The following is a 25,528-nucleotide window of genomic DNA, read 5'->3' as shown; positions in this document are numbered from 1 at the left end:
CCAATAGGAGCTCCCTGTGTGACACATGTCACGTAAGCGTTGGAGTAGCCAGCCAATCAGAGGCGAGGGGAGGCGGGACCAGGTGGATGGATGACTGGAGTTTCCCTTGCGGTCTCAAGATTAATGGAAGAGGTCTGTTGATCTGAAGAATCGACTATCAGGTGGTCGGTCCCAGGATTTCGCTGCGCTTCACGGCTGCTCGAGGAACGAATGGAAACATATCGGTTTATATAACCGACTACGGGGGGAAAACCGGGTCAGCGAGAAGCAGATTGTGCCACCCAGATATCAACTGGCAAGGCCTGAGACGGCACCTGGTTCGCTAAGGCCAGGCTCTGACTGCACGGACCGCCAAATGCTAACGTTAGCTTGCTAGTTAAAAACACACCAAAAAAAAAAAAAAAAAAACACCTTTCGACGATTTGCATCCGCACCGGATATTGGAGGAAACCGGGCGGCCCCTGGAATAAAGGAGAAGAGGAGTGACACCCGCGGGGGCTCGTCGGCAATCTGTCGGAGACATTTTTTTGCGAGCGAGCGAACGTCAGTAAACTGATATCCGCCGACTTAGCCCCGCGAGGCTAACGCGCTAGCCTAGCTAACCTCGTCGGTCAGTGGTTTTAGCCGCGGACTTGGAGCCGCTCGCTTTGGCTCGAGGTTTTTCTCCCCCCCCTCCACTCCCCTTTCTCTCCCCCCGAAACCGACGAACGCTAAACTGCCGGGAGGAAAGTTTTCATCGCATTCGTTTCCCGAGGATGGTCGCTGTCAGCTAGGAGCCCGGCTGTCAACTTCAGTGAGTCCCGGCGACTCGGTTAGCAGGCGAGCCATAACTAAGCGACTTCTAAGAAAAAGTCCTTCGGAGCCAAGAGACCCCACCATCGGGCTGCAGTCATGGGCAACACGCCCACCGCCAAGAAGGGCAATGAAATGGAGAGTGGTGAGTAACTCCCCGTATTGACAGCAGCTTCTTTGCCTTACACCCAGAACAAAACAACTTGTTAAATTCTTATGTAACATAAAAAAAACCCTTAAAATCTACATAATGCACATCTGCATAATAGCCACTTAAAAAAAAAAAACAGATTTGATTTTGTTTTCATTGTGTTGACCAAGGTATTGTTCCTGTTTGTTTTCTTTTTTTTTTTTTTTTTTTTTGAGGAAGTGTGCACCTGTATCAGTTTAGGCTACAAAAGTAAAATAAACACACATGGCTGTATATCTTAAGTCCAATTCAGTGCAGATAGTTTTTTTTTTTTTTTTTTTTTTTTGGGTGGAACCATTTGCTGCAGCGCTTTCCCCCGGTGTGGCACAAAGTTATCTCAGTAGCCAAGAATCCAGGTGCAGCCAAGAATCATAAATGCTGCACCTTAGGTCTAATCAGAAGTTTGACAAAGTTTCTTTCGCTCATCCACACAAAGCCAAGCCAAATTGTTGGGGGGGGGGGGGGCAGGACAGGACAGCAGAAGCTGCTGTTCCGGCTCATCCTGTGGGAAAGCTCGTGATCCGAAGCCCCCCGGGTTGTATTCAGAGGTACCAGCGGTTACGACAACAGCAAAGGTCTTGTAAAGCAGTCATAGGTTTTCTTGTGGTTTATGGGTTGTTGTTTTTTTGTTTTTTTCTCCCCTCTTTCTTCCAGATTTACAGTTTTGCAAGTCTCTGTCCTAACCCCCCCCCCTCGCCCACTACCTCCCAGCATTTTGTTCTTCTATAAGACTGTACTGGAGACTCGGCGTGTTGGTTTTGCATGCAACGAGTTGCGTCTTGGAAGAAAGATGCGGAGTTGAGTTTGTCGATATCAGTAAAAAAAAAGATAAATAAATAAACGAATAAATAAAGATGCCGGGGTGGAGTCATATGATCCACGAAGGATGATCTTCTCCAGGCGGAAACTCGGGAGCTGGAGAGTCTCTTGAACGCCATGTGACGAGCGGCGTCCGGGGGAAACAAGGGCGCTTGTATGTGTCGTCCAAGTCGTCGCCGGTGCTCACCGCGTCCTCTGATTTAAGGCCGTTGTCTTAGCTCGCCGCTCGCTTTGTAACCTTTTGCTCAAAACGCCCCGCGGCGCTGCAGAGTTTGACCACGACAGAGCGCAATTTATTACAAGGCGACAATAAAAAAAGGCAACAACTTCCAGGTGAGCATCTGGGGTGGTTTAAAAATGTACTTTTAAACTACTTTTTTTTTGTTTTGTTTTGTTTCTTTCAATCAGTCTCCAACATACAGTGTACCATGGAGGGTACTGGTTTATCTATTTGCTTATTACACCATAAATAAAGGCCAAGTGTGCAAAGTCTGAACGGGGAGCTGTGAGGTCATCGTCGGCTCCTTGTTGCTGGTAGAGAGTAGGTGTGAACCCCAGTCTCTGTAACGTTTGCCCATCGCGTAATACGGTTTGTAAGTTTTGTTATCTTTTTTTTTTAATGCCTTTAACAAATAAAAACGCACAATTTTTTCAAAGACTACATAAATAGAGAGGCGGAGGAGGTGCTACTGCCAGGTTCGACCGTGCCTCATGCTTCACATTCTTATCAGCCCGATCGCTGTTGGTCCACCCTGATCTCCAGAGACAGGTGCAGACCCCCACCCCCCACCCCCACCCCCACCCCCACACCCAGCGGCGTCACTTTTTCCACCCAGCATCCAGGGATCAGGCCCAACATGGCAGGGGCATTTCTGGTGCCTACGGCGAAGGGGAAGCGCTTGCGGCGGGCGGGCCGCCTCGGGGCGAGCAACCGGCTCTGTCGCCGAAGGAAGCCGCAGGCGGAGGGGGGAGAGCGGCGGCGGAGGTGCCGCGCTGGTACAAAGGGCTCGTTTTAGGCCCACAGGAAGAAGCGGGGCGGACGGACTGAGCCGCGGCAGGAAGTGAAGGAGCTAGGAAGGTCCAGCCCAGGCTTTCTGCACAATCGGCCATCTCCTCTCCTGTCCCGTGTGGACGGCACACAGCCGCTAGAAAGTTTGTGCCTTTTTTTTTTTTTTTTTTTTTAAAGCTGATCCCAGTTCTGTAAAAGACCTCGGCACGCCGCGGACTCTTCGAAAGCTACGCAGGGCGGCCGCTTTTCGCCTGTCGCAGGCTTGTAAAGATGTCTGTTATTCACAAGCTGGCAGGGAGGTTGTTTCACCGAGCCGGACCGTGTCTGGGGGACACGAGCGGCGGGGAAGGCGCACAGCAGCGACCACAGGAGGAGCTAGAGGCCTGCAGCTCAAGTGAGTGGTCGTTGTGGAGCCGGACGGGGCACGGGTTGTATGGGTGGAGCTGTTTTTCCTCGCCGTGTCCCACTTATTTAGCCAGTCACAACAGAAAAGCGTTTGTTTGAAACATAACCTCTGTGTTTTGTTTTGTTTTTTTCCCCCCCCTCCTAATAAGATTTGCTGCTAAATCTATTAAATGGAGCGTTTAGGTGTTTAGTGGCTTTGGAGCGACCTCTCCTTCTGGGAAGCATTAGTCGTTCTCTGTGTATTATTTATGACAATGTTCCTTTAAGTTTGCGCATGCTTCTTTGTACGGCATATTTTTTTTATTTCTGTCACTTTTACATCAGGATTTCCATTTACTATTAAGATATAGCTGCAATTATGTCAGATACCTTGATCAATATCGGTCCCAGTTATGTCATAACGCACCGGGACACGTTCTGAGGAGTTTTATCGCGCAGTAAGGTGGTGCTCTGTCAAAGTACAACTTTCTTTCTATAAATATCTGCCGTTCATTGTTTCGCGTCCTTCCTCTCCTCTGCACACAGCTGGTTTGTGCAGCAGCCGGGCTTGTGTTTGGATCGCTCTCATCACTTCCTGTCTCCACATAAAGGGGCTTTGTTATAAGCCTGCCCTGATTAGCGGCGGGCCGTGCTGCTGACACGCCAATCAGCCGGCCCGGGCATTTTTGGGAAAACCTGAAACGGCAACGCGACGGGGCCAGTCCAGCGTGCGACGTGAAACCAAAGGTCTTTGTAGTTAGAGGTGCTAGTTTATTCTGATTCCTGCTGTCTGAGCTGTAGGCGGCAGCATAGGGGGACAGGACAGCGCAGTGGGGGTCAGTCATGTTACACGTGTTCCTGTTGGCGCATCCATCACGCCGTTCGACTCGGCGCTTCCTTTGACAAGTGATTAGACGGGTCGGTGCGAGATCCTCACATAATTCTACAACGTGGTCAATTTGCTTTATGATGGAAATGCAGCACCAGCCGTGTTTACATGCGCCACATTCCTCGATCAGATTAAAATGTATGCGGATTAAGTTAAATAATCGGATTGTAGCGTTTATATGGGCACACCGTCAGTCAATAGGATCATGATTTGCGTGTATATATACACCTGGCTTCATTCAGAATAGAACCACTCTGACATGCGCAGTTATCAAATTCCCCTTAAAAACACAGAAGTGCTTCCGTCTTTGCTAAACTACAAAAAAAAAAAAAATGCCAAACAAAGCAGTATTATACGAGTTCGTTTGTCTCCCGAGGGCTCAGGCTAGACTTGCACGACGTTCTAGTTCCAGTTGAAGCGTTACTGACTAGGCAACAATTTCGAGCTCTTGGTTTTTTGAACAGAAAGTTCGTGTCGGGACCCCCGATAGTTTTGGTTCCCGCCGTATTTCCGCCACTCACCAACGTAGAAACTAGGGCTGAACGATTTTGGAAAATAATCTAATTGCGATTTTTTTTTTTTTTTTTTCTTTCTTTTTTTTTTTTTTTTAATATTGCGATTTTTTTTTTTTTTTTTTTTTTTTTTTTCCCAGTTTAATTTATTATGTCTTTTTAAACATATACAAACAACAAATCATTTTGTTTCCATGCCGTGCGGATTAGTTGCTAAAAGACCCGCAGCATCTAAACTCAGAGCAGAAATGATTGCGTTCTGCCTACGATATATTTCAACCAAAATTGCAATTTTGACTTTTCTCTGCATTAACCACAAGCAACAAAAATGGCGTCTAAATAAAGATGTTTGTAAACAAGGACTATTTAAAACAAGAACTTTTAATGTTTCTATTAATCAGAATATTATTCAAGAGAATAGCTTTTAGTTGATTTGGACATCAATTCTTGTTGAACATAAAGTGCAACCAACAAGCAAGTCTATGTATTAAACTGATTGACCTGTACTTAATGCTATGGATGATTATATAAAACAAGTAATAAAATTAGATTATCTCACTGCTGCAACTGTCTTCCCTTCCATGTGGAGGTAAACCCACTTTAAACGTTTTACTGAAGGATGCGTCTAATTCCCTAATTGTTACATAGCCAAAAATGGCGATTTGGAAATTGCGTTTTTTTAAATCGCGATTATATTGCAAATGCGATTAATTGTTCAGCCCTAGTGGAAACGCGTCACGTTTATGTCGGTTTGCCAGATTCAGGATAACTTGATCCTGACAAGCTTTTACATACACGTTGATCAGATTATCAATCACCATAAACCACCCCCTTTCATTCAGATTAAAATTTCATTCCAATTGGCTTGTTTACATGACGCTTTTTTTTATTTGGATCGGCCTTTTATTCCTATTACTTTTGCCCATGTAAAGGTAGCCAGTGATTCACGCTGCTGCTAGGACAGCATTACATATTGGTTGTTGTGCTTATAATAATATTTAACAAAATATGATTGATTTTGATATAAAGTAAACCTCTAAATGGAATATTTTTTGCGCAGAAAAGGAAAAGGTTAGCAACCTTCTTTAAGCCGGCTGCCTAAAAGCGACTGTTCGGTTTCTACTAAACTGCAGATTTAGACCATCTTAAGGATCCAAAAGACAAAACGTTTTGGCGTCTTTTTGGTGACATCGGAGGTATTTTTTAATCCACTGTAGCAGAAACAGAAACAGCGATGGCTCCTTCAGATGAACGGGTCTAATGGAACCGTGCATTCGTATCTCTGCGCTTGTTTGCAAGGTTGTGAAATTAGGAATTCTGTCAACAATATTGCTTGTCATAAAAAAAGAGATTTATGCATGCTGTAGTGGGGGTGGGCATTTATTTTATTGTTGTTGTGAAAAATTTGTTATCACGGCGAGCATAAATTCCAATTAGCGGTGCCTGAAAACCCCAAAAACTGCCAGTATTGTATTTCTCTTACTGTTTCTGCACTTTTGGTTCCTAAAGAGGAACCAAATAAATATCAATAAAATGAAAATTGAATTAATTGTAGTTGCTGTGTGGGGTTTAGTTTAATTTCATACATTAGTTTTTTTAAATTAGTATTTTTAAGCACAGCATTCTCATTTATGGCGCTATGATTAATGACATGCAGTCACAACCATACAGTGACTTAAAATGACTGCAAGAAGCTATAAAGAGTCTTTTACCATCACTTTTTATCTTTATCACAATAATACCACAATATGTGGTGATCAAATTAAAGTCCGTATAGCCCAGCCCGACGCTGTAGACAAAATATAAAAATTAAAGCCAGCAAATGGTTGGAATAATATTCTACCCGTTTTATTTTTTTATTATTATTATCATCATCATGCTCCATTGTTACGTACATTGAGATCCTCTTTTGGTCTTGCTAATATAAAATAATGGCTCTAGTCTGTGTACATCCAGATATATAAATGTGATTTTATGTTCCGAGGATTAAGAGGTGATGCTGTTTGTGGACAGAGGTGTGCGCTGTGGCTAACTCGTCATAGCAAATGTCTGGCTTCTATATTTACAGCTCATAGGGGGGGCGCTAACGGTTGTAATGGTTGGTTGTTTCTTTTTTTTTTTTTTTTTTTTTTTTTTTTTTACTGTAGGACATGGGGCTTTCACTTTTACTCTTTTCTCTTCTAACTTTCAAACATAAATGGGTTCAGTGCTTTCTTGCTTAGCACCACTATCTTGTTTTTCACCCCTGCCAGCTCTGGCACCAATGAACCGGTGCCCACTTTGAGTTGGGCCAGGAGAACCGCTTTGATCGGGAACCGTAAACGGGCTCAGACGCCACGTTTCCAGCTCCAGGGGCCTCATGTACGTAAGAGCGCGCAGCTCTCAAGCTAAACATAAAATAAACGTGCGCCGCACAGAAGATTCAGACGTACAAAACCGCATGTGTTGCCTCCATAAATCCCAATTTGCGTGGAACTGGATGCATTTGCACACGTACCCAGGGCGGCCCTAACCTGGGTGCCATTAGTCCCGCCCACAACGTTTTAGGTCGGGAAGTTCGGTCTGGCATTGCTCAATAGTAGCGCGAGTATGCTCGCCCAATATCTGGCGGGCCAATCAAATCGTCAGGGCGGGCTTTATACGATGATGGACAGATGATCAACAGTAACGTAATCAACCACGTCACCAAAGCGCTTGGGTTGAATTCGTTTACAACAACGATGGTTGTCGCTGGAGAGTTGAGGTGTGTAGATTCTGCTATTAGGTCTGTTCTAGAAGATATCTAGAAGATATCGACAAGGACTCCTTGGATCCTTACATCCTTTTTGCAACACCGGCAAAAATCGTTAACGCTCATCTTCTTATTCAATGCTAACCGTTGAGTTCCATTGACAACAACTAAGCGTCGCTTAACATACGTCACACACTCCGTTGCTCTTATTGGTTGTAGGTCTATCCAATTGAGTGCAGAGGAATTTTTTTTTCCCTGGTTCGTTCGAAACACGTCCCATAATCACAGCTCTATGGAGCAGTATCAGACTCAAATTCTGACTAGAATTGAGTATGACCATGTCAGGCTAGGGCGGCCCTGACCTCGGCCCTAATTACAAGTGCAAATGAGTAAAATTCACCCACCCAGCGTCCAGATAACCACGGCGTCAGTCTCAGTCACAGAGACTCTTCGAGGGATATTCATAGTGAATTACAGCAAAACAACGGCTTTGTGAGTGACATCAGCGACTCAGTGAAGAAACTGGCTGAAAATAGAAAGTTTTTCTGCTCGTACCTGTTGTGCTCTACAATTTTTATCAAATTCACACGGTGCTGTCTGCCTGCTGCGTTGAGCTCGTTTGTTGCTGAATGCCCATCGTTGTAATGTACACAAAATTATTGTAATGTAGTGAACATGCCTTTCATACATTGATGAAGAAGTCTGTCTGACACACACACACACACACACACACACACACACACACTATGGGGAGTCCATTAAATCTTTAACACCAGTCAGGATGTTACATAAGATAATCACCAGGTCGCCAACCTATTTTCTTCCAGACAACTATTTATAATGAGAATAATTGTTTTGATTGTATATCAGAATCTGGAGTTGAGCAGGATTATAGCAATATGAGCTCTGATTACATTCGGAAATCGATAATCACACTCCACCTTAAGCGGCCATTTATCGACACACACGATCGCCTCCACCTCAGGAATCATCAAATCCGGGTTTTTTTTTTTAGGAACGAATCTACCGATCTGACCCCGTCTTATTTTTTCCAGCGAGAATGTAGAACACTCTTTAGATGATTCACATGCATTTCTTGCGCCTCAGCGCTGCACAGAGCGATACGCATTCACACGTACGCGTGAGGAAAAACGCAGAGGACTCACAGATCGCATCTGGTTGAGGTTGTTTCTGTCATTTAGAAGCGTTTCACCATAACGTATGTGGCTAGGTGTGATTGTGTGGCTTTATGCCATAACAGCTCCAACCTGTGAAAAACCACCAGGTGCGCTGCTCCTCGGGTTAAAAACAACTGAATGGATTTCTATTTCAGTGGATTTCAGTCAGTCTGAGGAATTTGTGGTTTTTGATTGTCGATTTAAAGAAGCTTACGTTGTTGTTGCACATTTCACAGCAGGTAAAAAAAAATCTGTGTGGATTACTGCACCGTGCACACTTTTCACTCATTGTTAATTTTTGACCATGCCAAATTGGGCGTTAAACATTACAGCGCAAGTTTTTTTTTTTTCGCTCGCTTTGGACATGAGACCCCAGAGCTGGATTCATTTCTGGTCGGCCTAATTTCAGGCAAAAATAAAGCGAAACCCTTCAACATTAATACAAAGTCTGGTTTGCAGTAGAACAACTGACTGTGATTTTGTTTTTACATTGCCTGCCATGAAGCATAAGCCACATTTAGCCGTAACTACAGCCGGAATCTCCATTTTCGACTTACTTCTTTAACAAAATGTGCGTTTTCCTATTACAAGATGTTAATAAACTCTAAACCGCACGTTGTTGCTGGTCAAAGAGCGGCCGGTTGGGATTGTGAACCATTCACAAACATTGCTTGTTGTTTAAGCTTCTGCTGGTAGAGACTATGAACAATATGGTTTTATCTAAACTGTATTCCTCTTCATTAAACCGTAGAATAAAACAGCAGGAAGATCAGATGAATAATTATTCTGGTAGACGACCAATCTTTCTGTATCATGGGAGACCTTTCTCCTTTCTATACCAGTACCTGCTTTCTTACGTACCATGAATTGGCGCGGTAAAATAAAATGGCTAATGAAGTGTAGATTTGATTAGCTTTAATATGAACAAGATGGTCTTATTCTTTACAAATCACATGGTAATTTCAGCTTCACCTTACCCACACGCCTAAACCGATCAAATTAGTAAACAGAATTATATTATTTTTGGTGAATCTTATTCATTACGCCCTGCAAACGTGCCGCCCTGCTGTTTTTTGATTTATTGGAGCAACCCACCGTGGAAATGTCTGACCTCGGTTTAGTCCTGAGTGAAGCTTCAACACTCTCGCACATGCTGAGAATCAAAACAGCGAGCTCGTTCTGGAAGTCTAAGACTCCTTTAGCACAACAACTTTGTCTTTTTAATTTAAAGGACAAAAGCAAATGTGCTGTGTGGAGGTGTTTTTACTCCCGCGGCAGGTTTGAAAGGAGGAGCCGAAGAATGTTAGATTGCCCTCCGGCGAGCTCTGCAGCAGATTAGCTACAAAGCTGAGAGGCAGCACAGACCAAGGATCAACACTCTTAAGTTCATTACAACTATCTACAACGGTGGACACCTGAACATACCAGCAGCATAATCCAACATTATTGTTTAAACATTAGCAGTGCCCCATTTTTGGCTCTGCTCAGGGTCCGAAATTAACGCTCGCCAGACGCCAAATGCGAGAAAATGTTCCGTTTGGGGAGTAAATTTCAGAGGGCTAGCTGTCCCATGACGAGTAAATGTTTGCACCAAACAGTCCAGAAGGAAAGCGGCGAGCTCCGCGGGGCTTCTGAGCCCCTTTGCTTCCTTAAAGGTAGAGCGTAGGTAAGAAACGCCCAAGAAGCTGCATATGCTAGACGGTCTTACCTGTTCTTCCGCTCCTCAGGGGGATCGCATGAAAGAATCTACCGAACAAACTCTGGTTATCTTTCCTTATTTTGAGGCCTTCCTCTTCTCCTCATAAACCCGATAAAGAGTAACTACTATACCTTTTTAATTCAGGACCAAAGCTCAAAAGCTTGACCGACATTGTTTTCCTTATTTGTTTTGGTCCGCTTGAATCTGAGAAGCGTAACGCAAAGAAGAAGCGCTTTCATGGCGCTACTACGATCTGACAACTCCTTTTGTGTCAACGTTGGCATATTATTTATATATTTTGGACTTCTCAAAATATATAAATTATTTATATACTATGTATTTAATTCTCAGTGGAATTAATACTTTTATTTTGTACCGCTCTAGACGTTCTATAGATGTATTTTTGAAAAATCTTATTTGCTGAAAAAGTTTTAGCTATGACCTTTAAAGGTATAGTGGACGATTTTTTTAATTTTTAATTTTATTTTCTGGAAATGTAGATAAGGAGACACCCCCACCGTTCAATAAACGGAAACCTATGCCCTAATACCGTTTTTTTTTTTTCTTAGTATCAATATTGAGTTTGATAGTTTACTAACATGACATCACTTGTATTCAATAACTGAATGTTATTTATGGTTTATAATGAAAGAACAAAAAATGGATTTGGTTAGCCCATTAACTCTGTTTTTAATCTGTCGAACATTTCCATAAACACACATCCTGGAGACAACATTCAGCAGCTATAGAAAAAAAACCTATATTCATCCTTAGAAACTGTAGTTCAGACTGAGCCAACCGTCGACTGGAAACAAACCACTGATTTATGCAGGATGCGCAGACACAAGGGCCCTTTTTTGGAAAAAAACTAACTTAAGTTTAAGAAATATACTCATATACACATATATATGGATTATGGTTTTGATAGTTATCAGATTTTAAGGGACGCTTGCCTTATTTTTAAAGTTTTAAAGGGAATGCTCCTCCTCCTTTTAATGTATTGTATAAGCAAGAAAAAAATGAATCCAATGAACACGAGCATTAACCAGAGCAGGTAGTCATGCAGGACTAAATGTGGCCAAATGGTGGCGTCCATCAGAGACTCCCCGCTTCTATCAGGACCTGTGGCACCTCCTCCAGCTTTAGAAAACTAAACAGAGGTGCTCTCACATGCAGATCACTTTCTCTACTTACATTTTTTATCTTATGTGTTTATATAGGTGACGTTTGTATTATTCTCTGCACTTTGTTTTGTGCGATGCCTTTTGTTCTTAGAACAAAGGATGAAAATTAGCTGTAGGGCCAAGTCTGGCATATTTACATTGATGCTTACTGCAGACATGCTGATTAATCAATCAATCAAATAATGTGCATTGTCCTAATTTAAATAAAAAAATGAGATATATATATATATATATATACACACACACACACACATATATTAGGCATGCGTGTATGTGTTGCGATCATGCACACAGAAAAAGCAGGTTGTGTTTGTGGACGCTGTGACGCACAGCTGTGCAGAAACAGCAGAGTGAGATTCCTCCTCTTCTTCCCCACATTCTGGGCATCATAACATTTATTAAATTGATTCTCAGAGCATACATATGTAACTTACGGGCAGAGACGCCAAAGCTGTCCCCACATGGCTGAATTTAGATGAAAACGAGATGAAACGGTCATTTTTCTGCCCGCTGTGTTTGTGGACATCAGGTTATAAAACAACTTTCCATCGGTGGGTTTTTTTTTTTTTTGAGTAAGTGCCCGCTGGCTGTATGGAGCTTATGTCAGAAATTGATTTAGTTTTTTTTTTTCAACTTTGCAGACTGGCGGACACATTTCTAGCCCAAACAGCGCTCTGTTTTGCCGCCTCGGACGCTTTATTCTGCACCACATTGTCCCCGTTTCCTGAACAACCCTGGCCGTCCACTAAGACCCGCTTTTTTTCACACTTTTCCAGTGTAATGTCGGTCGGCCTGCCCTAATATAACCCCTTTTCTGTTTCTGCGTCAGAGTGGGCCAGTGAGGCCCAGGGGAGAGATGTCGGATTGATTTTTTTGGAGGATCAATTCGGCACTGGCACTATGTAGGCTAGGCTGTGGTACATTTGGGCTTAAAAAAAAAGTTTGTGTGGCAGGCTTGCTCCTGTTTAGTTTTTTCTCCCGGGAGTGCCGCTTTTCAGAAAAACACCCAGATCATCTCTAAAGGTTTGTCATCAAAGATGCGAAATCTGATTGGCTCTGCTAATTAGGGGGGAAGTTTGACCCGCATCTATTAGCGTCCGGCCTAGTTTTCCATGGGACTTTAGGCCGGGGCCGCTTTAATATACCGGCTAGTGTCCTATGCCCCTCCTATGCCGCGTTCAGATCAATATATAGCCTCGGCGTGTGAGCATGGGCGCTTGCGTGTGTTTAACATGAGAGGGAACGGCAGAGAGCACTTTGTGTACAGAATAAATATTGATACAAACCAAGCAAGGGTCCAATTGATCTGCGTTAGCGTTACCGCCAGCACCGCTGCACAGAGGAGCTGGATGCTACCGTTTTAAACCTGCTCTCCAGCAAAGCCTGAATACCGTCCGCTGGCAAGGACGCCCGACTCTTGTTTTGTTTTTTTTTTTTGTCAAGGTTCTGGTTCTCCGTGGGGGGAGGACAGGTCATGAGTCAGCGGCTGTGAGGAAAGAGGCAGAGGAAGCGGTACAGGGGAGACTTTACGAGGCTGATGTGTGACAGGAAGAGCTCCAGAAGGCATGCAAGCAAGAGGGAGTCGTCCTCGCGCTCAGGCGAATCCGGGTCGCGCTCAGCGGAGGCTGCGGCACCAGACGTGCCCGTAGTCCTCCCCGACGGTAAGGCGTTTCAGCGGGCGGCGCCAAGCCTAAGCCCGCGCACTCGCAGCGGTGACGGCCGAGCCGCCTCCCCAATCTAACGGCGACGCTGGCCAGATGAAGACCAGCAGTCCACTACATCCTTGTTCCTCCTTCCGGCACATTCTAGTAATCGCTCCCCCCTTTTTCGGCTCTTTTCTGCCCGGAAGCGGAAGTTGAGCAACTTTCTCGGGAAAACGTCTTCTCCCCTGGCGACCGCTCGGCTTTCATCGCTCTCTGTGGCGTGTTTACACGAACTTTAGTCTCTGCCGTCTTTCCCGGCTTTCTCTCGGCCTATTGTCTCGGGTCTTTGGAGAGTTCGCAAGAAGTGGGACAACCTGAGCGAGGACGCGGGTCTGAGCTCTGTGAGGAACCGGTGTGGACGGAGACACGATTGAAGTCTTCCGACTCCCAACCCGAATTGGGATGATCATTTGTGTCAACATATATTGCCCCGTAACTGATAAATGAGTGGCGATGCACTCGCACTCTATTGACCACCGGCCCGCATTATCTAAAGTGCCTCCGACAGCTGTTTGGGCATTGATCAGCGCCATGGAAAATTTACATAATCATGAAAGGCCTAAGCAGGGTTATCGCTCTGCTGTTTCTCCTGTTAGTGTGTTCAGCAGCGTCATGATGCTATGATTATTCTTTTTTTTTCCATTGTCTTTATTTAGAGTTGATAGGGATTACAGAGATGTCGGCCGTGCGAAGAGTCGCATTGTCTTGCATGGCAGGAGTAATTTAGTTTTTTTTTTGTTTTTTTTTTTTTGTTTTTTGTAGCATCAGCTTCCGTTTCTGACTCTGGTGGCCGTGTGTCTGCGGCTGGCAGCAGAAACAGCAGTATTCCCTCGGTTCCCCTCGCACATGGTGGGGAGGAATGAGGAAGGGCGAGTTATCTGCATGTTCCCACAGAGCGCTGTGAGAAGCCCCATAAAGATAAGGGGCAAAAAAAAAAAAAAAAAAAAAAAGAACTTCTCCATATGACGACGTGCCGTAATTAACCTGTCCGCAGCCACATGTCTGTCTTTATCAGCGCACAATGATGTGATCTCAGTCCTATGGGTTTTTTCAAGTTTTATTTTTTTTTTTTTCCTCAAGTGTTACTCAGAATCCCTGAAACCGACCCTTCTCGGAAGCGTGACCCATTCGTGCCCCCCCCCCCCCCCCACTGTTGCATTTGGAGCTCAATGCTATGCGAAACTATTCAGAGAGGTCACATGGAGCTTTAAATAACCGACCGCAGGCTGAAAATGGGGAATAGATTGAACAATTCCTCTTATTTCCTCCTTTATGGCGGCTTGGCTTTGTGTTTTTTTTTAATGGATGTCAGGCAGAGGAAGAAAAGCACACGCCCGCATTTCCTGCCAAATTGACTTTTATTTTGACTGTTTATTTTAAGCCAGCTGGTCTATGCATTACAAGTTTCGCTGTTTTCTGTAAAATATTTACATTTGTTGTGTTTTCTAGATCTATTCTTCATTTTTCTGTGCTGCCTCTGACTTAATGAGGAGGACAGTAACGAGTGTTTACCTCTGGGCCTTTTGTTCTGCTGGCTTATTTTGCTGGCTGGTTCATAATCTCTTAGTTTAAAACATTTTTTTTTTTATTTCTGTTTGCAGTGAAAGAGTTTCTTGCCAAAGCCAAAGAAGATTTCCTGAAAAAATGGGAGAATCCAGCAATGGTTGGTGATGAAATGATTACATACTACTGATCCTTTTTCTCTCTAAGCAGATTCTGTTTTCACCTGGAGTGATTTTTACACAAAACTTGCAAAAAAATATATATTTTTAGATAAATGTTAAGATGATCGTTTGATCCTGAGTTAATCTTTTTATGCTTTTGGTCACGGTCAACTATTGGGCCTTAGTGGCTTTTTATTAGAGCAGGGCACCCTCTGCTGGACACTCGGGGGAATAGCATCAGGTCCTAAACCTTAGCCGCATTTCTTAAATAACCTACAAATTACAGTTGTTACATCGAAAACAATGACACTGTTAGCTGATAATTACTTCTAATAAATATGCGTTTTAATAAAATTGTCTTCTTTCCATTTTCTTCCAGCAAACCGCGGCGTTGGATCACTTCGAACGCTTGAAGACCTTAGGCACCGGCTCCTTTGGCCGCGTCATGTTGGTTAAACACAAAGAGTCAGGCCAGCATTTTGCCATGAAGATACTTGACAAACAAAAGGTAGATTCAGCTTCACACACGACTTTCAAGGGAGAAAGGTTTAGGTTTGACTGGCCCCGCCAGCTAACTTTGCTGCGCTAATAAACGGCAGCTTTTTAAAGTAAATATCTCCTATCCGTGAGATTGATTTGAAAAGGCATCTTTTTGACTTTAAACCTAAACAGTGTGTGTGTGTAATTAAGTTTTTGTTATGTTTTTCTAGGTAGTGAAACTGAAGCAGATAGAACACACGCTGAACGAGAAACGTATCCTGCAAGCTGTCAATTTCCCCTTCCTGGTGCGACTGGAGCACTCGTTTAAGGTGCGCTTTTTTCCCCACGTCCGTCCGTGCTTCTGTTAACGTACGTGTGCGTCACCTTCTGCACCGCTGTAACACTTTTTGCTGTCGCGCTGCAGGATAACAGTAATCTGTATATGGTGATGGAGTATGTGCCTGGGGGGGAAATGTTCTCACATTTAAGGAGGATTGGTAGATTTAGGTAAGGATCAGCTCGGGTCGTGTATTTTGTTAATGCACATGTCGTTTGGCTGTAAATGCTGAGGTTTGGTGTGTTTCACAGTGAACCGCACGCCCGCTTCTACGCAGCCCAGATTGTACTGACCTTTGAATACCTTCACTCCTTGGATCTCATCTACCGGGATCTGAAGCCAGAGAACCTCCTGATTGATCAGCAAGGTTACATACAGGTGAGATTTTCACAATTTTTCCTTTTCTTTTTCCAGATCAATACACATTTCTGTGTTGTATTTATGAAGCGCATGGTCAATGCTTTGATCTCTCTGCGCTGTACTTTCTTCAGGTAACAGATTTTGGATTTGCAAAAAGAGTGAAAGGCCGAACCTGGACGCTTTGTGGGACTCCAGAGTATCTGGCACCAGAAATCATCCTCAGTAAAGTAAGCGTTGAGCTTCAGTCCATCTGACGCGTCTCACAGTCCTGCAGGGGCTGCAGAGTCTGCAGCAGCATCCGTCTATCCTATTCTACGGTGAGTTTTTTTTGCCAAGCGTGTAAGTTATGCTCCGTCTTTTCCTGTTTTCAGGGTTACAATAAGGCGGTGGACTGGTGGGCTCTGGGGGTTCTGATATACGAGATGGCCGCTGGTTATCCTCCGTTCTTCGCAGACCAGCCCATTCAGATTTATGAAAAGATTGTATCGGGGAAGGTGAGTTTAAATGGAGTCGCACTGATAACACCTCCTTTGTTTTGACATTGAACACACATTTTAAATTGACATCGACCTTACTACCCATTGCTTTTAGTGAAAGTATTAATTTTCACTGTTTTTGACCGTTAACGCTGAAAGTTGTCAAAGTTACGCTGAAATTACACAGTTATCCTTAATGAGTGTACCGGTCAGCATGACACAGAAAAGTACGACCCTAATGAACCACATGAGCTAACGCTAGCCGTCATTAGCTTGACAAAAAAACACATACTTGCACTCGCGCACCTTCGCTGCCACCAGCACTCCACCGTTAACCTGACTCATGCCAGCTGTATGTCTCGCTCCGCCTAGCTCCACTCACATACATCTGGGACATCGCCCATAGAAAGTGATTTCTCCAACCAATTTTATGGTCTGGCCAATCAGGACGCAGGGCTGGCATTTCATAGATGTGACGTAGTGGAGACGCGACCGTGACGTGAGACTGTTTTGATACCAATGGCGGCTCGTCGAGGAAGCAAGCGTTAGCATTGATGCTGCTATTTCTTCCGTGTTGTCCAATCTACCTAATATTGTTTCATTAAAAGAACATCAGAGAACGCCTCTGAAGGCTTTTGTTGGCGGAAACGATGTTTTCGCCCTTCTCCCGACCGGATTTGGCAAGTTTTGTTTTCCGGGGCGCGTCCGCGTCTGCAGCGGACGCACAGACGCGGACGCGCCCCGGAGCGGTTAGCGGTTAGCGCAAACCATATTAGAAGGCCTTTAGTCCTCAACGCGGTCGGCCCGGATTCGACTCCGACCCGCGGCGCTTTGCCGCCTGTCTTCCCCCTCTTCCTGTCAGCTCACTGTCAATAAAATGCGTGCCACTAGAGCCGCAAACACATAAAAAAAATGTTTTCCTGCGTCGCTCTCATCAGCGTCACGGGTTAGCCTCGATGTGAGTGGTTGAAATAGCACGTCGATAAAGATGACAGACAAGTGGTTTATCCAATCATATGCAAGAATTTTTGATAAGGCCCAGCCTTCAGTAAAGGCAATTCCTATGGCGGTGTCCCAGATGTATGTGAGTGGAGCTAGGCGGAGCGAGACATGCATCTGGCTTGAGTCAGGTTAGTCCACCGTTACACTGAAAAAAAAAATGCAGGAGTGAGGACCCTGCTGTTGTGCTATGAGGGATTAACCTGAATCAGCTGTTTTCTATTTAATTTGATCTTGCTCTTGGTTACAAAAACCCCAAAATTGTTGTTTTTAGGTAAATAACGTCAAATCTCTTTAGCCTCTTGTGCCTCAGTCAGATTTCAGTTCATATTTTTTTATTTACATCCTCCATCTTCAGCAAAAATCAGTGGAAAAAATATCTTCTTGCAGAAATAGTCTTGCTTTTTTACTTAGTGATTTGCTATTGATTCCTATATTTATGTTCAGTGCTGTTGACCACCTCGTCTACACTCATTCGTTATTTACTTATCTTTTGTAAATAAACGTTTTCCTTTATTTAGCGTTAATTTACAGACATAACTTGTCTTTGGGACCTCAGCAGAATAGCAGCTGATGTCCCTGCAGCTTATATATTTCCATATTCACTAACCTGACATTTTGTTTAAGTAAAATACATCACTGTCATGTGAATGTGCTTTATTAAAAATTAGCCAAGTTTACATTTAAGTATAATAGACAGACAACATAAAATTCTGCTGTAGCACGGGTTAAGAACTGAAGATCATCTGGGGGAATAAACCCTTAGGGTTTGAGGATGCCCTCATCACAAATGTTGCTTTTACCATTTGTAGGTTCGTTTCCCATCCCACTTCAGCTCAGACCTGAAGGATATGTTGAGAAATTTGCTGCAGGTGGACCTGACCAAGCGCTTCGGCAACCTCAGGAACGGAGTCAACGACATCAAGGGTCACAAGTGGTTTGCCACCACAGACTGGATTGCCATCTACCAGAGAAAGGTGGGGCCAGCTTTGTTTTAAATTTAACACTGTGTCCATTTTTCCATCTCACAGGGGCAGAGAATATTTCTGGCTGTACTTCTAATATGCATTTGCAAATTGTATATTGCTATATTGAGGTGTATCACCTTAAACAGTTGGGATAATTACCTCACTGACTCACCAAACACCGATTTACTAATTAAAGCAGCGCCAGGTAAATTTTGATCAAAGTATTAGCTTATTTTGACATATATTAAAGATTTTTCAGCTCTATATACACCACTTGGCATGTAAAAACGCTCTGTGGAGGCTGCCCTTCTCAGAAACGCACCTCTGTAACTTGAGAGGGTCTGATCCGTCGCTCAATGGGTCATGTGACCTATTCTAGGTTAGGGCAGTCAGAGTAACAACAAAACAGATACGACATACTTTTGGTTCTCTGATATGTACGATTTAATCTAGAGGGGTGAATGTGACGTTTACAAGTAACTCGATGAGTTCTCAATCTGCTGGTCCAAAGTTCTCTGCTGTCAGGTTCCAAAACACGGAGGGAGACCTTTTAATTTGGTGACAGTGGCCTTCTGGGGCGCCAAACCTGGAAATTACAGGCCTTAAGCGTCCCGAGTTACAAGGTGCTACAACGCCTGGCAAAAATTATGGAATCACCATAACTTACTTTTTGGACACTAATCTTATATTTTTGGAGATGATGAAATATTTTTTTAAGATGATAATGCATCTCGCCATAGAGCAAAAAACTGTGAAAACATTCCTAGAGAAAAGACACAGAAGGTCAAAGTCATGGCCTGCAAATAGTCCTGATTTCAATCCGATTGAAAATCTGTGGTGGAAGTTGAAGAACATGGTCCATGACGAGGGTCCAGCCTACAAAGCTGATCTGGCAACAGCAGTCAGAGAAAGTTGGAGCCTGATTAATGAAGGCTACTGTTTATAACAGCTTACAGTCTGAAATATGGACTTAAAGGCCAGAGGTGGTGTAAAAAAGTACTAATGGTGTTCTATTGTTTTTCTTTGTTCATGATTCCATCATTTTTTTTTTCCTCTGCTTGAGTTAAAAAGTGACTGTTTCTGACTACCACAGTATTTTGATTTCTTTTAGTTTTTCTTAAAGCCAAAAAGTTAGCACTTAAAATGACTGTAGTTTTGTGTCATGTCTGTGATCTGCTTTTTTTCCTTAATATTCTTAATATTGTGTAAACTAGCCATCACTGGATGTAATGGGCTACCACATGGTGTCTTAAAGGTAGAGTCAGCTATTTTTCCGGAAATGTGGATACGAAACACCTAAGTCCCTTTTTTTTTATTAACTGCGTATGTGCAATACCATCTTACCTGCTCTTGCGCTCCTCAGGGGGATCGCGTAAAAACAATCTCCCAAATCCACTCTGGTCTTTCTTTTCTTCTGCTCATAAACTTATAAGACAGTTTTTCTTGCGACTCATTTTCAAAGTATACGCCGAGCAAGCGGAGATGCAATGAACGGCTAACACCGAAGCTAACCGGATACATAAACACTAGAAGTGCGCATGCTCAGCCAGCAAGCGGAAACTAACAAGGAACGAGCGCGCACACTGGCGTTACGTGAGATAACACATAGATAAGGCGATACCCCTGGAACTTGAGGGCATGGGAAAAAAGACGTCGGCTTCTGATTGGTTCTTTCCATTCGAACCAAATGACAGGATTGATCAGTTTTTACAGGCCTGCAGCTTTCACAAAAAGCTAATTTTTTTAACCTCCTTTTTCTAAATACATAATGTACACTGCAAAAACGGAACTAAAAATAAGTAAAATGTTCTTAAAATGAGTGTATTTGTTCTTGATTTGAGTTGGTAAATAAGATGATTTGCCAATGGAATAAGATTTTTGCACTTAAAATAGGAACAATTCATCTCCATCATCTTATTTCAAGTGCAGGATGTCTAATTATCTTATTTTAGGAGTTAAAATTCTCATTCCATTGGCAGATAATCTTATTTATCAAGGACAAATACACTAACTTTAAGAACATTTTACTTATGTTTAGATCCATTTTTGCAGTGTATTGACTCCGGTCAGGATGGAAGGCCCATTTCAGCCAATATAACAAAAAGTGTTTCTGTACAGCATTACCAACCATAGCTTTAAAGTGGATATAGATTCAAACTTTGGCCGTGATACACTAATGTGTGTATGAGCGCTGGCGTTGTGCTGCGGGAGGTGGCCATGCGAGCAGATGTGTAATAAACACGGCTACCATCCATCTTAGCGTTAGCAGAGCTTGTAGCTTTAGCTTTAGCTAAGGTAACAGATACAATTTAGCTTCTTTATTAGGACTATGCAGAAATATTTTACACAGTTTAGTGAGAGAAGATGAGAGGAACAATACCGCTTGCATTAAATTAACCTTTACCAGTCATCAGCTTTACTAAACAAATGTGAAACATTAGGCTCCATGGCCTATTAGCATTGTAGTAGCTAAGCACCACAAACAAAGTCAAACACAATGAAATAAATATTCAAATTTTTATAACCCAAACCAACTTTCTTGAACAGTTTATAGCTGCACCCTTTTGCATAATTACAGCAGCAAATGGAGTTTTAGATCAGATTGGTGCACATAACATTGTGCAGGTTTATGGTTTCAATGCTGTCTTCCTCTGGATAATGGAAGGAAAGCCGCTTTTCAGCCAGGGTATGGTCACCGGGTACACAGACAGCAGACCTTGCTTAATTTGGATCCAAGATTTCTTCAAAACACGCAGTCTGGAGAGCTGCTAGACTCGTGCATTTATAAATCTATGACATTACAAGGATTCCAGCTGTGAAACCTGTGCAAAAACAATGTGTGGCAGAAAACTAACAATGCGTAAGACCTTGAACACACCGCCTTATTCTAAAATGTGGTTTTGGTAGCCACGCATTGTTGGGATGCTATTTTTGGCTCTAGGGAGCAAAAAAAAAAAAAAAAAAAAACGGGCAGAGCAAAATTCAGGGAAGTCCTGGAAGAAAATCTGTTATTAAACTGCAAAGAAACTTTCTGACCAAGGGGGAGGTTCAGCTTCCAGCAGGACAACAAGCCCAGACATAGCCACAGCTGCAATACAATGGTTTAGATCAAGGTATGAAGAGGGGTTAGAAAGTCCTAAATTGAACTTTGACATGATTTGAATATTTTTTATTGATTCTCTCCATCCAATCTATATCACCTTAAAGGATAACTCCCCCCCAATAAACTGTTATCATGGTTGTCTTATAGTACTGTCTATATATCCAGGTCATTGTTTTGGAAAAACGAGTGCATATTTGTTGAAATCCTGCATTGATTTCTGGTTCCGTATTAAAGTTTTTGTGACGTAATTTGGAGATGCTGACGTAGGTAGCTGTGGGGTATGAAAGCAGCTCCGTCTTAAAAAAAGAAACACAGCTCCATCTTGTGCCTCCATAGCGAGCACTGTTGCACTTTTCAAACCCTCTAGCGACTTATTTTTCTTCAAAAAAGCGACTATAAAACAATTCTTCCGACTTTTGATGGGTTATTGGCGAATTTACGTGAAAGTAACCAATTGTTCTGCGGTTAGTGTCTTGCTGCTGTGACACCACAGGGAATCTGGTTTGATGAAATCTTTCAAATTTGTCTGGGGACATAAATGATGCTTTTATGTGGAGTGAGGTACACTTTAAAGAAACACTGGTGATCATTACCACACTGACTGAACAAACGCCTATTACAATACTAATGTTAAAATAAATCTCCTTATCCAGTCTAACCTAGCTTGAGCTATTATCGAAAGAAAAGATAGAAATTTCAGTCTCTAGATGTGCAAAGCTGATGGAGACCGACCCCCCCAAATTGCAGCTGTAATTACAGCAAAGGGTTTACTCTGTAAAAGCTTTTCTAAACCACATCCTTTTTGCTTCTGATTCACAATTGTGCTCTAACTTGTGTTGATCTGTCATACGAGTCCCAATAAAACCCGTTGAGGTTTGTGAACGCAACGCGACATAATCTATCCAGTCTGATCCCGACGTTGGGGGGTGAATGCATTCTCCTATGACCGCACTACATTTTTGTAATACCTGCTACCTTTGTGCGTTGCAGGTGGAAGCTCCTTTTATCCCAAAGTGCAAAGGACCCGGCGACACGAGCAACTTCGACGACTACGAAGAGGAGGAAATCCGAGTTTCCATCACAGAGAAGTGTACAAAGGAGTTTGCAGAGTTTTAGATTCCAACCACGAGTAGCAGAGTGAGGGACAGAGATTTAGAAGGTAAAAGGGGATCTGGATACAGGAAACGCTAGGTTGGACTGACAACTTGCTCATTTGTAATGAGGAAAACAATGTAAAATCACCCTCACTACCCCTAACCCCCCCCCCCACACACACACACACACACAAAAATTGGTAAGCTAGGCAAAGCGAAGAAAGATCTACAGAACCAGCAGTGTTGCCTTTTCTGATTGTTTCTCAACTGTTTTGCTCTTCATGTATTTATCCCTCTTGCGTTTGTGACGGGGTCTGGACAAGAACAGGCGTAGTTCTGTTGCTCCTCAGCTACAGTTGTATCTTTCTGGTGGCGTAATGACACATTTTCGGTCTTTTGAAGGCGGAGGCGCTGGTTTTTCTCTGTGAAGGTACTGGGTCTGTACGGCTCCGTTTTTTTTTAACGGGCCCACTCCACAAGCTGTCCCCAACAACTGTAGAGTGATTGTTGTATCCTGTCAGCCCCACACACACCCCCACATCTCTCCAAGCTGAATCTGTCCAAGCAATACAAAGTCCAACAGATGTGCCTATCGTTATGCCAACTGGTTGGAAAAACTGTGTCTAGTCGATGCAGAGTTGTTGTTTCTTCGGCCGTGGTTGCGTTGAAACCTCGTGGCCATTTGATTGAGGAAAGCTTGAAACCTGTCTGCACCTGCCTTCGTCTGCTCGATGTGGCATGATTATTGGGCGGATGATCCCCCCCCCCCCCCCCCCCCCCCCCCCGGGCTGCTTGTGTTTCGAAGCAGTCGGGAAGTCTGATCAGATTGAAAATTATTTATCACCGTAAACTTCGTCCGGGTCTGAACCCTTCGGGGGACCTGAGAGAAGTAAAGCGTGAGGTTCTGCATTTAAGTCTGTCTTTCTCTTAGATGAATTTACTAGAGCATTTTACAACTACTATTGGTGATCATTTTGTCCTTTTTACGTCGATCTCTCTCTCTGTGCTTGTGTGTTCTTTAGTGCTCGAGGGTGGGTTAATAAGCCGCGGTTTAGCCGCTGCTAACATTGTGGTCACACTCCTGATGACGATTTTGTTTTATTAATTTTCATATTTCAGAACCAAACATAGGAAAATCCATCTTTTCCACATTGTCTCATAGTTGTAAAACCGACGTATAATTATTATTATTATTATTTTTGTCAACTGTAGATCACAGTTGTCTACATGTAACTCTGATGGTGGATATAAATACGCAAAAACAGTAGCAAAACTTTTTAACTGGGCGTGCATGGTATTTTTGTACAATATCACTTTCAAAGAGAGAAGACAGAGGATTATCTGAGGTAAGGTACATGAGATTGTGGATGAGATGTTTAATATTAAAATGAGCGCTTAGTGATTTACCGAACATGGAAGAATTACCCAGATTAAGTGTGTCAGCCTTCGCTGGGCTTTGCTCACTTTTCACTTGTTGGGCGGACGTTTGCAGATTATTGTCGCTGATGTGAAATATTCTTACTATGACTTTTTTTTTCTTTTTTTTTTCTTCTTGCCCCCCTTCTTCCTTGAACACTGTCGCATGGTTTAATGCCCAGCCAAATTTGGGGGGCTTTCGAGGTTTTTGGTTTGGTTTTCCAGCTTCCTTCGTTACAGTTTAACCAAGAAGCGAATCCGGAGCCGTCTCCCTTTTTTTTTTGCCAAGTTTATTTCTGTGGATGCAAGACAATCGCAGACCAAATCTTAGTGCTGGTTTGTTGACTGAACTCATCGTTTTTTTGATTTGAAGGATGTAAGCTTTTGCCGACCTACCCTTCATAGGCCTGAGGTGCTAGACTTTGTCCATCTCGCTGCAGAAGCTTCTGTGAAATGTTTGATGTGCATCAATCTATTCGTCAAGAGTCTTGTAACATGACATTTTTAGAATGTTTATGACTACATGATTTCAGTAGGCAAGAGTAATTGTTTGGCAGTGTCTTAATGTAATCGAGATCAAACACAAGGATACCTTTTGAATGTCTTGGTAAAGAGATGTTTCAGTGGTGTTTGGAAACCTGATGTGTATTTTTTTTTTTTTTTAAATAACATGTTTCTTTAGTGAGCTTTGGTTTTTTTTCTTGCATGTTGTAAAGCAGGATGATGGCGAAACCTTCCCTGGACCTGAGACATCTCGGAGAGAAAAAAAAAAAAATCATAGTTTCTGGAGCTAACGTTCTGTTTAATCTTGTCTTTTTTTTTTTTTTTTTTTTTTTTTTTTTTTTGGACATTACACTAAATTATGCCGTGTATCATCCACATGATTTTGTCTGGATAATGAAGCACATGCCACGCGTTTTCTAATCTGTTTCAATCATTTGTGCTTATGCTCTATACCTTTGTATTTTAAAGAAAGCACATGTAATAGTTTTTCATCTTTTTTCCTGACAAACGGCAAAATCGGAGCTTGAAATAGTAGAAAGCGAATCGAACTCGGATCAAGTCCGACACTAAAGACATTAAACTTCTTTTTGTTACACCTTTTCTCACACAAACTTTGTCAGCTGTCTCATTCTTTTTCTACCAGCTTGACGCTATTTGACTGCTCTGTGCTACGTTAATTTTCTCTCCTGTTTGCCTTCGATCTCCACACACTTTATTCAAGCATAACACTTTTTACATCTGAGCTGTTTTGCGTTCATATTTTCTAATTGTATTTTCAGAAAAACAAGGAAAAAAAAAAAGCAAAAACAAAACATCAACTTTTTTCCTCATGACCTGGGTACAGTGCTTGTGTAGTCTATTGTACCTTTTTTGGGAAACTACTGTACATCTTTGCCTTTGACAGTCTTAACTATCTTACCCTCTGAGAACTTGACAGATACCCTTAGAACACAATGAGTATGTTTAAAAAAAATATAAACAAAGTAATATTTTGCAAAATGTATCATTCCAATAAGTTTTACTTGTTAAGACTAAAA

General features: G+C 42.8%; 1 protein-coding gene across 3 annotated transcripts; it reads left to right on the top strand.

Annotated features, from left to right (window-relative positions):
- Nucleotides 1–52: 52 nt before the first annotated feature.
- On the top strand, nucleotides 53–22,983 carry prkacaa (protein kinase, cAMP-dependent, catalytic, alpha, genome duplicate a). Of its 3 annotated transcripts, none has more exons than XM_012871022.3 (10): nucleotides 53–937; nucleotides 14,692–14,753; nucleotides 15,134–15,262; nucleotides 15,465–15,563; nucleotides 15,659–15,741; nucleotides 15,823–15,949; nucleotides 16,063–16,158; nucleotides 16,303–16,425; nucleotides 18,219–18,383; nucleotides 22,468–22,983. In XM_012871022.3, exons 1-10 carry the CDS (start codon nucleotides 892–894, stop codon nucleotides 22,591–22,593), a joined length of 1,056 nt encoding a protein of 351 aa, XP_012726476.1. In that variant the 5' UTR covers nucleotides 53–891; the 3' UTR covers nucleotides 22,594–22,983. The 3 variants fall into 3 exon arrangements, with proteins under 3 accessions (XP_012726476.1, XP_021176365.1, XP_012726479.1); XM_021320690.2 differs by lacking the exon at nucleotides 53–937 and adding an exon at nucleotides 3,060–3,204; XM_012871025.3 differs by lacking the exon at nucleotides 53–937 and adding an exon at nucleotides 12,849–13,048.
- Nucleotides 22,984–25,528: the final 2,545 nt, after the last annotated feature.

Source organism: Fundulus heteroclitus, chromosome 16 (assembly GCF_011125445.2).
Source record: "Fundulus heteroclitus isolate FHET01 chromosome 16, MU-UCD_Fhet_4.1, whole genome shotgun sequence".
NCBI classification, from domain to species: Eukaryota; Metazoa; Chordata; class Actinopteri; order Cyprinodontiformes; family Fundulidae; genus Fundulus; species Fundulus heteroclitus.
This window is presented reverse-complemented; position numbering and strand designations above follow the sequence as displayed.